Source organism: Macaca fascicularis, chromosome 3 (genome assembly GCF_037993035.2).
Source record: "Macaca fascicularis isolate 582-1 chromosome 3, T2T-MFA8v1.1".
NCBI lineage: Eukaryota > Metazoa > Chordata > Mammalia > Primates > Cercopithecidae > Macaca > Macaca fascicularis.
The window spans coordinates 148,761,201-148,774,663 of NC_088377.1; the positions used below are offsets into that span (position 1 = coordinate 148,761,201).

Consider the following 13,463-nt stretch of genomic DNA (forward strand, 5'->3'; position numbering starts at 1 on the left):
TGGGGTCTGGACTTGAAACTTTCTGGCTGGCACTGTCATCCTCCATTATGAAGGGGCCCCTGAACTGAGCCCGTTACCCTCCCCTGCAGCCACTGCCCCTAATTCGAACTGAGGCCCTCTGTGGCTATTGCAACCTACTGGTTTTTGGCTGTTTGGTTGCCAGTTTTTCTTGTCAACTCACACCTGCTCTTTATTGGGTAATGTTTTAGTACATTTTCTTTTATTACTTTTTAGCTCCATAGTTATTTTTAAGTAGGAAAAACAATGCAAGAGAGATTTAAAAATAGTATTTGACTTTTCCGACTACAAAAATAAAATAAGGCAGAAAATTTAAAAAAATATAAAAACCCTAAAAGAAAAACCCCAAAGTGACAATCTTACTCAAAGATATTTTCATGTTTTTCCTTTTTGTCTTTTATTCTCCACTCAAATACTTTTATTCTTTTATTTTATATTTTGGGACAGGGTCTAACTCTGTCACTCAGGCTGGAGTGTAATGACCAATCACAGCTCACTGCAGCCTTGATCTCCCTGAGCTCAGATCCTCCCAACTTAGCCTACTGTGTAGCTGGGACCACAGGTGTGCACCACCACACCTGGCTAATTTTTCTGTCTTTTGTAAAGACAGAGTTTCACCATGTTGCTGAGGCTAGTAAATGTTATTATTTTAAACATAGTAGAGGTCAGCCAGGTGCGGTGGCTCACGCCTGTAATCCCAGCACATTGGGAGGCCGAGGCAGGCAGATCACCTGAGGTCAGGAGTTCGAGACCAGCCTGGTCAACATGGAGAAACCCCATCTCTACTAAAAATACAAAAATTAGCTGGGCGTGGTGGTGGGTGCCTGTAATCCCAGCTACTCAGGAGGCTGAGGCGGGAGAATCACTTGAATCCAGGAAGTGGAGGTTGTAGTGAGCCAAGATCACGCCATTGTACTCCAACCTGGGGGACGAGAGGGAGACACCGTCTCAAAAAAAATAAAAACAAAAAAAGTAGAGATCATACTATATACTGCTTAGTCGCCTGTTTTATTTAGTGATGCACTAGGGAGTAGTTTTCATTTTACCAGATATTAACTAATAACATTACTGTTAATATCTGCATATATTTGATCCTATGAACTTAGCATATTTTATTCAGGCAATCTCCTACTGACTACCATTCAACTGGTTTTGGTTTGATTCAGAGTCTTTGGTGAGGAGACCCATGAACAAGTGCCAAGGTCTAATGTGTGCGTGGTCACTGGATGATGCCTATTCTTTGTCACAGCCCAGAGCACAGATGGAAGAAGTGCACATATTAATAAAAGTAAGCTCTTCACTGCAACTGCTCAGGACTCATTTTGAAGAAGAGACAGATCTCTAACAAGATTTTGTAGGTAGGCAAAACAGAGGGCCTATAATTAGGTTATTAGAATAAGGATGGCTTTGTACTGATTTACTCCTCTCTAGGAAGGAATATGGTAGGACCCGCCACATGAGTAAGCTTTCTCAAGTCAGTTCTCTTCACATGACAACTGCAAAGAAGCTGGCAGGGCCAGGGCTTTCCCAACAATGGTGCGGGGCAGAGGCCGCGGCACATGCTCACGTCTCTCTTCTTCTCAACTGATAGGACTGAAAACATTCTTTGTAGACCAGGGCTGGATTTGAACCCCTTAATATACTTTCATTTGATTTATTGATCCAGTTAATCCTACACTTTTTATAAAATAGTTGTATCAGTTCCATCAAACAACTGAGAAATTAATTAGGATTAATTCAGTAGATTTCTGTAGATTCAATATAACTATAGAAATATATTGGTATATATAAAAATATCTGTTGGAAGTTTTCAATTAACTCAAGTTATGAAGGATACTCCATAGGCAAGAAACAATTATTCTTACGTGCCTGAGGCCTTGGGAGCTAAGGGGTCATCTGCAGGAGGAAGCTCAGAGATGCCAGAATCACAAGAGAAAAGGGCATAAATCTTCAGTTTGTGGAAAGGAAAAACCCTGTCTCCCTGTCACTAGAGCAACTAAAGTTCAAGAGTTAAGGGCCCTGTGAGAAAGTTGAGAAATTGCTGGATGCAAGCCATGAGTGGGTCATTACACTAATTTAGTGAGTTAAAACAATCAAATGAAATAGAAATGTTAGAGGTTATCACATGAAGTAACGGTAATTACTGTTTCATGAACCATATGTATGGGTATCCATGTATATGTATGTAGATTTGAGTGTGTTCACATGTTTGCATGCAAGTATATGCCAAATTACAATAGAAAGTATCTTTTACTGTGGGTCATGGTCAAAAATTTGAAACCTGTTACTCCATGAGAAGCTAGATATAAATAAAAGTAGAACTATTAAAATTATACATTGATCAATCGATTCTTGATTCTATAAATAGGTACTAGAAGATGTCGCTCAAACTTTAAAGTTCCTTTAGAGATTCTTTTTCTCATGTGAGAATTGGAAAGGGTTGGCAGAAAATTCCCATCTTAAATGGTTTAAAACAGATGTCTTAAGTGAAACTTATCCTCAGACCTTTTACCTCCATACTGTGACACAACTTTAAGAGTACTTACATGAAGGCCATCCTGCCTCAGCAAACAGGACACTTAGCACTACTTTTTTTTGGCAGGGGCAGTGGGTGGTACAGGATCTCACTCTGTCGCCCAGGCTGGAGTGCAGTGGCACAATCTCGGCTCACTGCAACCTCTGCCTCCTGGGTTAAAACGATTCTCCCACCTCAGCCTCCCAAGTAGCGGGACTACAGGCGTGTGCTGCCATGCCTGACAAATTTTTGTACGTTTTGGTAGAGATGGTGTTTCACCATGTTGGCCAGGCTGAATTAGCATTATTTTATACATGCACATGCAATAAACAACTAAACATGGGAATGGGGCTATAAAAAATAATAGCCTAGGCCAGGTGTGGTGGCTTATACCTGTCACACTTGTAATCCCAGCAGTTTGGGGGGCTGAGGCGGGCAGATAGATTGAGCTCAGAAATTTAAGACCAGGCTGGGCAACTCCTAGTTTTGTAGAAACCCCATTTCTACAAAAAATATAAAAATTAGCTGGGCATGGTGGTGCACACCTGTAGTCCCAGTTACTCAGGAGGCTGAGGTGGGATGATCACTTGGGCATGGAAGGTGGAGGTTGCAGTAAGCTGAGATGGAGATCGCACCACTGCACTCTAGCCTGGGTGACAGAGTGGCACCCTGTCTCAAAAAAAAAAAAAAAAAAGCCAAATCTTCACACAGCAATGCCAAATCACAGCTTTTCTCATACCTTTTTCAATAACTAGATGGTTAATATCCTCCAGTATGTTAACTGACTCAGCCAGCCAGGGCAACATTTTATTACCCAGCTAGGACTGCTGTGTCACCATCTTACTCAGAGTAAATGACTGTACGGGGGTTTTAGTAAAGTTATGGTACAGACAGATGACCAATGGATTGGCAACCTCAGTACCTCATCATCCTTCAACTCGCCCATGTTTGGTAGTGCAGAACTCCATAGCTTCAACAAAATACTTAAACAGTTTTAAAAAGATCTGAGTTGATTCAAAGAAGGTATCTGAAAGCATTTGCGAACTCACTTTAAGTTTTCCTAAAACCCATATCTGTACAGATGGGCAGTGATCTTTCATTTGAGAAAAAATAAAATCCTGACTCTTGTGTTGCCATTTAAAAAAAAAAAAAAAAAAAAAAAAGGCCTGTGCTAATTACAAACTGTTGAGGTAAAATATAAAGCTCCCCTCTCAATCAACAATATTGGATTCTTATATTTCTTATACTCCACCAGAAGTTTCTACTACAAAAGTTAGATGACATAAGAGAGCAAAGTGATCATTTAAAGGACATACTGTTTATTGATCCTCGAGTTTCCAGTACTGAGTTGGTTTTTAGAAAGCTGCATACCTGTACTCTGTTATCTTATTCTTATAGAGAAATTCAACCATTATGCTCTTGGATATTATGGACAGTTTATATAAAGGTCTCCCATCTGGTATGCTATGGTCACAAAATATTATGTTGATCCCCTCAGCTATCAGGGTTGGCCACCTTTTTAAATGAAAATATCTTCTTCGGCCAGACGCAGTGGCTCATGCCTGTAATCCCAGCACTTTAGGAGGCAGAGGCAGATGGATCACGAGGTCAGGAGATCGAGACCATCCTGATGGCCAACATGATGAAACTCCGTCTATACTAAAAATACAAAAATTAGCTGGGTGTGGCGGTATGTTCCTGTAATCCCTGCTACTCAGGAGGCAGAGACAGGAGAACTGCTTGAACCCGGGAGGTGGAGGTTGCAGTGAGCCGAGATCGTGCCACTGCACTCCAGCCTGGTGACAGAGCAAGACTCCATCTCAAAAAACAAAACAAAAGAAAATATCTTCCTTTGTGTGTGCTATGATGTAAAAAACTTACAAAGTTCTGGTTTATTGAATAAACAGCCATATGAATAACATCTCCTTATCTTTTAAAAATCAGCTAGTAAAGACCCCAGTCATTATTCAATGTTATTAAATGTTTCTTAAAATCTGAGTTGAAAAAAATCTAAGTGTTCAGCACTGACAAGGACTTTTCTTTCTATTATACTGGTATTCTGTTAGATCATGAATATGAATCAACTCTTGTGTATCTTTGTAAAGTGATTTCTCCACCTAATACGAAATTTTGTGCTCTACTGCATTAGGCTAAGTTACCTATTACATTTATAGTTGTTCTCTGCACTTCATCATTGAACTAGATTCTTCTTTTTGTTTTTTTTGGAGACAGAGTCTCGCTCTGTTGCCAGGCTGGGGTGCACTGGCGTGATCTCGGCTCACTGCAACCTCCGACTCCCGGGTTCAAGCGATTCTCCTGCCTCAGTCTCCCCAGTAGCTGGAACTACAGTCGCGCACCACCACATCCAGCTAATTTTTGTATTTTTAGTGGAGACAGAGTTTCACCATGTTGGCCAGGATGGTCTCGATCTCCTGACCTTTGGTGATCCGCCCGCCTCAGCCTCCCAAAGTGCTGGGATTACAGGCATGAGCCACTGTGCTCGGCCATGAACTTGATTCTTTTAATACTTCATTGAAAAGTTTTTATCATATCCATATACTGGAATGTAACTTATGACCTGCTAGAAGTAGACTGGGTTAAAAATGATAAATGAACAAATGAACATTTCAGAAAAAGATGTCTATATAATTATGAATTGCCTAGTATTACCCTTCTGTAAGAATGAGAAGCTAAAAATAAAAAAAAAAATCCTCTTTTCTTAAAAGCATAATTTACCAGCTTAATCTTGTGAACTGTGACTAAGAAAATACACATACCCTCTAATTTATTAGTCATTGCATAAATTTCTATGTGGGTTTCCGATTTGAATACTTTCTAAGATGAAATCATGAAACTGCCATTGTTGTAGATCAAAAATGGTTGAATACTGGCAATTTTATGACGTTCGACCCGCACAGAAAGAAAGGATTTACTTGCCTGGAGGATATGAATGTATGAACAAAGAATTCGGTCTTACCTGAATGATCTCAGCATTCGATAGGACTTTCCTAAATCAGATACTCGTCTACAGAATGGACCCACAGCCAACTCCATCTGAAATATTAAAAGATACTCCATTGTTTTAATGTTGGAATCATTAGGGGAATATGGGACAGACCTGGATCACAGAAAGTTGTAGCTTGCAGTAAACCTAATTTTATCTGGACTGTAAGGCAAGTTGTGAAAGCCAACTAAATTTATTAAAAGGCAAGCACTTACATAATTTTTGCATTTATTTACTAAGAGAGGGCCTAAGATGAGGCAATTCCTTCATGAAAAAAAACCAAAAAAACCATTTTTGTTATATGAAAGGAAAAAGTTTAGATCATTTATCCATTGAAAAATAAGGAAAAAAGGCCGGGCGCGGTGGCTCAAGCCTGTTATCCCAGCACTTTGGGAGGCCGAGATGGGCGGATCACGAGGTCAGGAGATCGAGACCATCCTGGCTAACATGGTGAAACCCCGTCTCTATTAAGAAATACAAAAAAACTAGCCGGGCGAGGTGGCGGGCGCCTGTAGTCCCAGCTACTCGGGAGGCTGAGGCCGGAGAATGGCGTGAAGCCGGGAGGCGGAGCTTGCAGTGAGCTGAGATCCGGCCACTGCACTCTAGCCTGGGCGACAGAGCGAGACTCCGTCTCAAAAAAAAAAAAAAAAAAAAAAAAAAAAAAAGAAAAAAAGAAAAATAAGGAAAAGGAAAATTTTCAAGACTGCACGCCTATACTTCAGGAATTACAAGTCTTTTTACATTCAATATAAACGATGACAATTTTTATCAGTTAGTGTGGCTCAAGTAATTAAAAGGACTAACTCTGGAGCTTTTAGTAGCACATCTATATCAGCATTCCAAATGCTGATACTAGTTACTAGTTTGTGACCCTGGACAAGTTATTTAACCTCTTTAAGTCTCAGGTCTCTCGTCTATAAAATGGAGATAATAGTATCTACTTAACAGAATAATGCAAATTAAAAGATAATTCCACAAAGCTTTATGTGCAGAGCATATAAAAAGTGCTGTTAATTGTCAGCAATTATTATCACTGTTTAAAAATTTTTCTCTTTTCAATTATTAATAAATTAATATGCTACCTAACTGGAGAATTTAGCAAATCTTGGTTTCACTTCTCTTTATTTTCCTCCTTTGACTGGAAATTCTGCTTGTCATTAATTAGGCTACCTGTTCTTTTCTACCAAGTGCATATGCAAACTTTTCACATACATGCTACTCAGGTGATAGACTGCTTCTCCACTCTTGCTATAAATAGCACTCTGGTAAAGAATGATTTAGAAAATGGTTGAGAATAGGCTGCTCCCTGGTAGTACAGCACCTTTCTTCAAGAAGCACATATGATGTAAGGCTTCTGTCCTGCTGGCCACCCTTACAAAAAATTGCTTAAATTCTCCTTGCCATGGGTACACTATAGAGACCCAATCGATCATTCATTTGAGAGACACTTTGACTGCCTTAGTGCTAGGTACAAGCTAGGTATGGGGATAAGATGATTAGATGATTAGACTGTCTTGCTATCACTAAATTCTCAAATTTAATGAAGAAGGAGATATTTATTTATTCAAACAATATGATTATTATCAACAAAATCAAAAGTATTTGTGTATATGTCTACATATACATATATAAACATGTATACATACACACATGATGATTGTTATTAAGCAAAATGATAAATGCTACGTCAAACTTATGACCTTAGTGTCAAGAGAGAGTTGGAGGCAGCTTCCTTGGGATGGTCTTGAGGATGAATAGTAACCAGGTTAATTTCTCTTATAACATACTAAAGACATGGATTGCATACTGTATGTCCTAGAAGGAAACCTTACATGGTTGGGAAACTCTATAAAATGAAGAATCATAAATAAATATAAAAATAAAAATTTAAGGAAGAAAAAGGATTCTTGCCAACAATGCAAAACAGAACAGTTGTAAGCCAGTGTGCCCAACTCAAAAGATAGTAGGTGATAGGCTGTTCTTTGGAACCTGTTTCATTTCTTCACTGGGTAGGAATTTCTGGTTTCTTTCCATATGTGTCACTTACTTTACACTGAGCACAAAGGAAAAATGTGATTATCATTGTATCTTTGATATAATTCTATTCAAATACCTAACTTTATATATATAATGGTTTCTTACATACTGAAACTATATTTTTCATGAACTGTTTTTGTCAATTTCTCAACTACTCTAGTGGAATCACTGTCTTCAAAGACAACCTTTGCCTTAGCACTTGAGCAGGACCAAATGTTAAAACAAATAAATGGCTAGGAAAAAGTTATGATATGAGAAAATATGACCTCGAATTGCTGTAAAATGTATGATTATGTAAAAGATTTCTATGCCATAGGACAATTTCAAAATGTTAAATGTTTAAAATAAATTTTTTATCCATAAAGGACCTCTAGGATATTGTAAATCGTTTTCTTCTTCCAGAATTCCATTAAACAATAAAGGCCACGTTTTAAAGGGCAAGAGTGTTCAGTTAAGAGGAGGTGACTCTGCCATTAGCAGTGGATACAAAAGTGGCATGTGCAACTGCTTCTCTCCAGCCCCCGTTTGGAGAGAATGAGCGGTCAGCTGCAGGCACGGTGAACTAATTACATAGCTGTTCCTTCCCTACCACAGACATTTGGTTAACCACAGGGCTTCTTTGGATACTCCTAGGGCACTCCTGCCCTGACACTGCTCAGGAGAAGAAAAGGCAATAGGAATTAGAACAAAAATTAGAATTCTGATTGTCTTGTTTTCTTTTCTAAATTAATATTTTTAGGCACAAAGTGAAATAGATATAAACGTATACTTAAAGGGCACCAGAAGACCTATAAATAGAGACTGCTAGAAGTACCACTAAATAATTTAATACCAACTTCAACAGCCACTCTTTCCTTCAGGTAAGAAAATAAACTGAGGGGTGGAGGGGGAGTATGTGCTTCAGAGGACACTGTGGACAAGACCCCAAGAGATTCAGAATCAGCAGAACCCCAGTGTTGTGGACAGGCTTAGTGATTTCAAAACTGCTGTGTGATCAGCGTGGGCACTGAGACCATGTGGGCACAGCAGGGAATTAATTACCTGTAGGAAACCACCTCATGCCCATGACCTGGATTCCTAAGGGGGCTGGATGTCAGGTACTTCCCTCACCATGATCCCTCCAGATGGCACCCTGCAACTACTTTCTCTTTCCTGCACTGGTGCCAGTGAGGAGAAGTTAGGATTCTTAAAGAAATCCTTAAAATACGTCATTATCTGTCTTTGCAATTGGACTTTATGGCAAATAACCAGTATTCCCAAACCTGGTCTACAGGTCCCTTCTTGAGCTTTCTCTTTTTGTTATTTACACTAGAATTGCAGGCACTTTTATCATAAGAACAGTTTTTAAACCCATGGAATATTTGTGTATTTTTTATTTCAGTGACCTCAATGGCTTTAATTTTGAATATGAATTGATAGAACTTTCAATAATAAGGCAGTTGAAAAGCCCTCTAGTCCCCAGTTGATGCCTGTCATGAATATAAATGTTAGGGTAATGCTATTTAAACGTTTTGACTGACCCCGAAAAACACTTCCAACCAAATGTGATACTGAAAGCTGAGGTACAACACATAATTGCAACTGTGGCAAGAAACCAAACCAAATGAAGTAAAACCTTGAAATTCAAGTTTTAATTTAAAAAGTGGGTGGGGGAGATCATGACATAACAGTAGAACAGTATTTGCCAGATACTGATCACAGATCTGATTAATTATGATAGTGCCTCCGCCTGTCTTTGCTGTACCCATGATCCACAGGACTGGAGCCGTCCCCAAGGTGAGTGCCAGGATGTTTTGAAACTGGGACACACTGTACAGGGGTGACCAAAGGAATCTGCTTTTCAATACCACACTGCCTGCCGCAACCTAATGTCACTGCAGGGCTTAACACTGAGTAAATGCTGTGTGTTTTAATGCTTCTTCTATATTTAAAGAACAGAAAACAGAGGCTTTTGAGCATACGTTAGTAATAATGACTGATGGGTTTAATTTACCTTAAGGGAAGGGACCCAGAAAAGTTTGGCTTATTGAACAACATGTCTTAAGAAAAAACGATGCCAAATAACATTTTGAATAATGCAGTTTTTTGGAAGGTGGAAGCTCACCCCTGCCACTGGATGCTATGCATTTTGAGTAGCTGTTAGCCGCAGCAGCAAGGGTTAAAGGACAATACTTTCCATCTTTCAAGACCCATAAGGGAACATATTAAAATAAAAAAACAAAAACAAGCCTCTCTCCTACAGCACTCTCGTTTTGGCCATCTCCTGCTCGGCTGCCACTCTAATTGGACTTGAAGTGCTGCCTCCAGGAAAGTGACTCAAGAACCAGCTGGAGCAGAATGCAAATAAGCTGGTAGGGGAGAGAGTCCAGGGAAAGAAGATGAAACAAAAAGAAAAACAAAATTAAGGAGGAAAGCGGAAGAGGAGAACAGAGACCATCTGAGTATAGTTTACACTTTTTTTTTTTAAACAAATAAGAGGAGGTTCTAGTACGTCACCAGATTTTTAACAAATAATCTGAAACTCCAGTAAGGGACAAATAAGACACTATTGACAAATAATTTTCTTTAAGCTAAGTGTATCTGTAAAACAAAGTAAAATGTACGGGTGCCTAAGAATGAAGTTCATAAAATGTAAAAGGTAAAAAGAGCCATATTAACGGTAACATTTAATTTCTGTTTTTATGCTGTGGCTACTACAAGCATATTTTCCAAATGAAGGCTCATTTCTATGGTCTAATGGCCCCAGGAATGTTATCTGGAAATGAAAATGACTAACTGCTGCATCAGTTAATTTGCAATGAACCAGGCTCTTGAAAGTTTAGGTTTGTGTTACCTGTTCCTTTTTTGAAAGTGTATCAAGTCTGCGTGAGCACCTGACAACCACTGACCTGATGCAAGCAGTCTGTCCAAGTCCTTTCCTCCATGCAGAAATAATGAAGCAAGACACACTCCCAGATACACACAAGAATAAAGATTGACATTAACATTTATCTTTATAAGCAGGGAGGATCTGGCAAACTGCTATGAAGAATTCATTTCAGTAACTATTTAGACTAGTAAAGCTAATAGCTTTGAAAGGCTTAAAAATGATTTTACCCGGCTGGGCGTGGTGGCTCACATCTGTAATCCCAACACTTGGGAGGCCGAGGCGGGTGGATCACGAGGTCAGGGGTTTGAGACCAGCTTGGCCAATATGGTTAAACCCTGTCGGTACTAAAAATACAAAAATTACCCAGGCGTGGTGGCGCATGCCTGTAGTTCCAGCTACTGAGGAGGCTGAGGCACAGTAATCACTCGAACCCAGGAGGTGGAGGTTGCAGTGAGCCGAGATCGTGCCACTGCACTCCAACCTGGGTGACAGAGCAAGACTCCATCTCAAAAAATAAATAAATAAATAAAATAAAATAAAAGATTTTACCCTTGGTATGCTATACAAAAATAACAATCATCTTTGTTTCTGAATCTTTTAATGAAAGCGTATTTGGGGTTTTTCTTCATTGCCTCTGATACTACTGAAAGGCTTTAAAAAATCTATCTAAAGGACAAAGAAAATGCTTTCTATAAGTGCTGATAATGTTTTGCTATTTTAATGTCATTCTATCTCTCACACACATCAGATAGCTTGAAATGATTTCAAGGCTAGCCACAGAGAAGAACTGTACCCTACCTGATAGAGAGAGAACAAATAATCAGACTCTGTCTACCTGGCCTACTGTGCATTTAAATGAATGGGAAAACTGCCTTGGAACAGTGACAGGGCAACAAGCGGTCTCTTTTCACTGTTTGAAATATGATTTCATTGCCTACATTATTGGCCAGCAAGATTTGACCTATTGTGACAGTAAAATAGTGAGAAAATCCCATATTAAGTAAAAATGGGAAGTGCTGCTTTCCTGTGGAATGAGTTATTTCACCTTAACCTTGAAATACCAAAGAGAGGGATAATTATTTTGTTAAATACAAAGAAAAATATACCTGGTATAAAAGTATCTTTAAACTTCTCCTTTTTTTTTTTTTAACCATTTATGCTTAAGTGGGCTTACTTTTCTTTGTGCTGCAACTCTTTAAAAACACTGATGAAAACAGTCTTTCATTTAATAGGTATTAAATTTCATTTAATTCATTCATTAAATGAAATGTTAATATTTCATTTAATAGATAATTAATTCATTTAACGGATAATAGGCCAAAACATTTTTTCTTTTGTAGTAATTCATCAATGTACCTGTGCAAAATCAGCAGCAAGTCGCATTTTCCCACCTTCACCAAGAGGTCTTATGAGACTGGCATGGCGGATAAAAAGTTCAATTGCTCTTTGGGCAATAGCCTCGGTGTTGTCAAAGACAAAATCCAAGCATTCGAAGTGTTTAAAATAGTCACTCATAACTCTGGCAATGAAGCCTTGTAGCTCCTTCATGTACAGAGAACAAAGAACATCAGGTTTTCCTGAGCTGGATAATGACCTGTAAAAGAAAAAGCAGCCCTTTTCAACACCGATGCACTAAATTACACTCTTTGATTTTGTACCCCTCTCCCCACCAATGCTGCTATTTCAATCCTTTGTAATTTTTCCCTTTAATGGTATAAAAGACATTATTTTTTGATAAGTGTTAGCAGAAAACAATGTTTAAAAATTACATTTTAAAAAGTGATTTAGATGCCAGGAGGATTACTGAATTTTAGAATCCATTTACCTAAAGATTATTGAGAATGAAATAGACAACCATCTGTCTTAGATGAATCATACAAGTTCTACTCTCTGGCCTCTCAAGGTCCCTCCCAGTCTCTCAACTCTCCATCCACTCACATGTTTTGCCTGGTAAATGAATGCATCAATAATGGATCCTGAAATAGCATTTTATACTTTGCAATGGCAGAAAATGCTGCTTTTCCTATACAAATTCTAGGCAAAGATCTCTCTGCTCTTGTGCTATTTAATCAGATCAGTCCAACAGAATTCTGACTGTGGAAATGGTTATGTAACAGTACACATGGTATGCAGTTTTTCCTCCAGATGATGAGGTTTGGAAAGACTTTAATTTGGATCAACAAATGATACCAGCTGATGCTCCACGAAATACTATTTATAATTTATAAATGTTTATAATTGCTTTTTAAAGAATATATTAAAGGAATGTGAAATATTTATAGGAAAGAGATATGCCAAAACTAGCTAACACCTGATATTTTCTAATAAATGAGATCACTGGCTACATCATGCTGAATCTTTTTCAAAAAGCAAGTTAAGTGTTTCCATATTCTGAGAATGACGCAGAGATATTGGTGATAGTGTATAGAAGAACAACAGATATGACTAAAATGCTTAGAGCAAGAGAATGAGTTGAACTTAATTATCTTCAAATACAGCAGTGGTTGCTATAAATAGGATGCTAACCAGAGGTCCGTCACTTCCAGAAGCAGATAGAGATAGAAAAAGCAGGCCTGTGTTCCAGCAGGAAGGGATTGCATACAGGTATAAGACTGTGCCAACAACAGAAAGGCTGCCAAAGGGTGCATGGTGGAACATTTTTGTTTGCAGTATCATCACATGGTGGAGTGGCGCTTGGGTACAGGGGAGCCTTAGTAAATGATGGCCATCTTCGTGTGGAGTTTGGTTTTGCCAGATTCAGACAACTGCATAGCTAGCTTTACTCTAGGTTTGTCACTCCACAAGGCCAGGCTGCAAAAACAAACAAATAAAAGGAAGTCTCCCTCCCCGAAAATGGTGCCAATCTGTTTCATTTTTTAATGTTTACTTTTGATGAATTACAACAATATATAATAAGGGGATACACAGTAATGTTTTATGTAAACAGTGTGGAATGACTGAATCAAGGTAATCAGCATACCCATCACCTTAAATACTTATCATTTATTTCTCCTAACTGC

The 13,463-nt window shown here is 38.6% G+C and overlaps 1 protein-coding gene across 5 annotated transcripts in view; it reads right to left on the minus strand.

Annotated features, from left to right (window-relative positions):
* COG5 (component of oligomeric golgi complex 5) overlaps nt 1–13,463 on the minus strand; it is a 364,064-nt gene that overhangs the window by 22,577 nt on the left and 328,024 nt on the right. For all 5 annotated transcript variants that reach the window (XM_045387484.2, XM_005550486.4, XM_065541066.1 and 2 more), the window contains 2 exons: nt 11,800–12,037; nt 5,511–5,587 (listed from right to left, as the gene is read on the minus strand). In XM_045387484.2, coding sequence (XP_045243419.2) covers nt 5,511–5,587; nt 11,800–12,037 — 315 coding nt within the window. The remainder of the gene's footprint in view (nt 1–5,510; nt 5,588–11,799; nt 12,038–13,463) is intronic.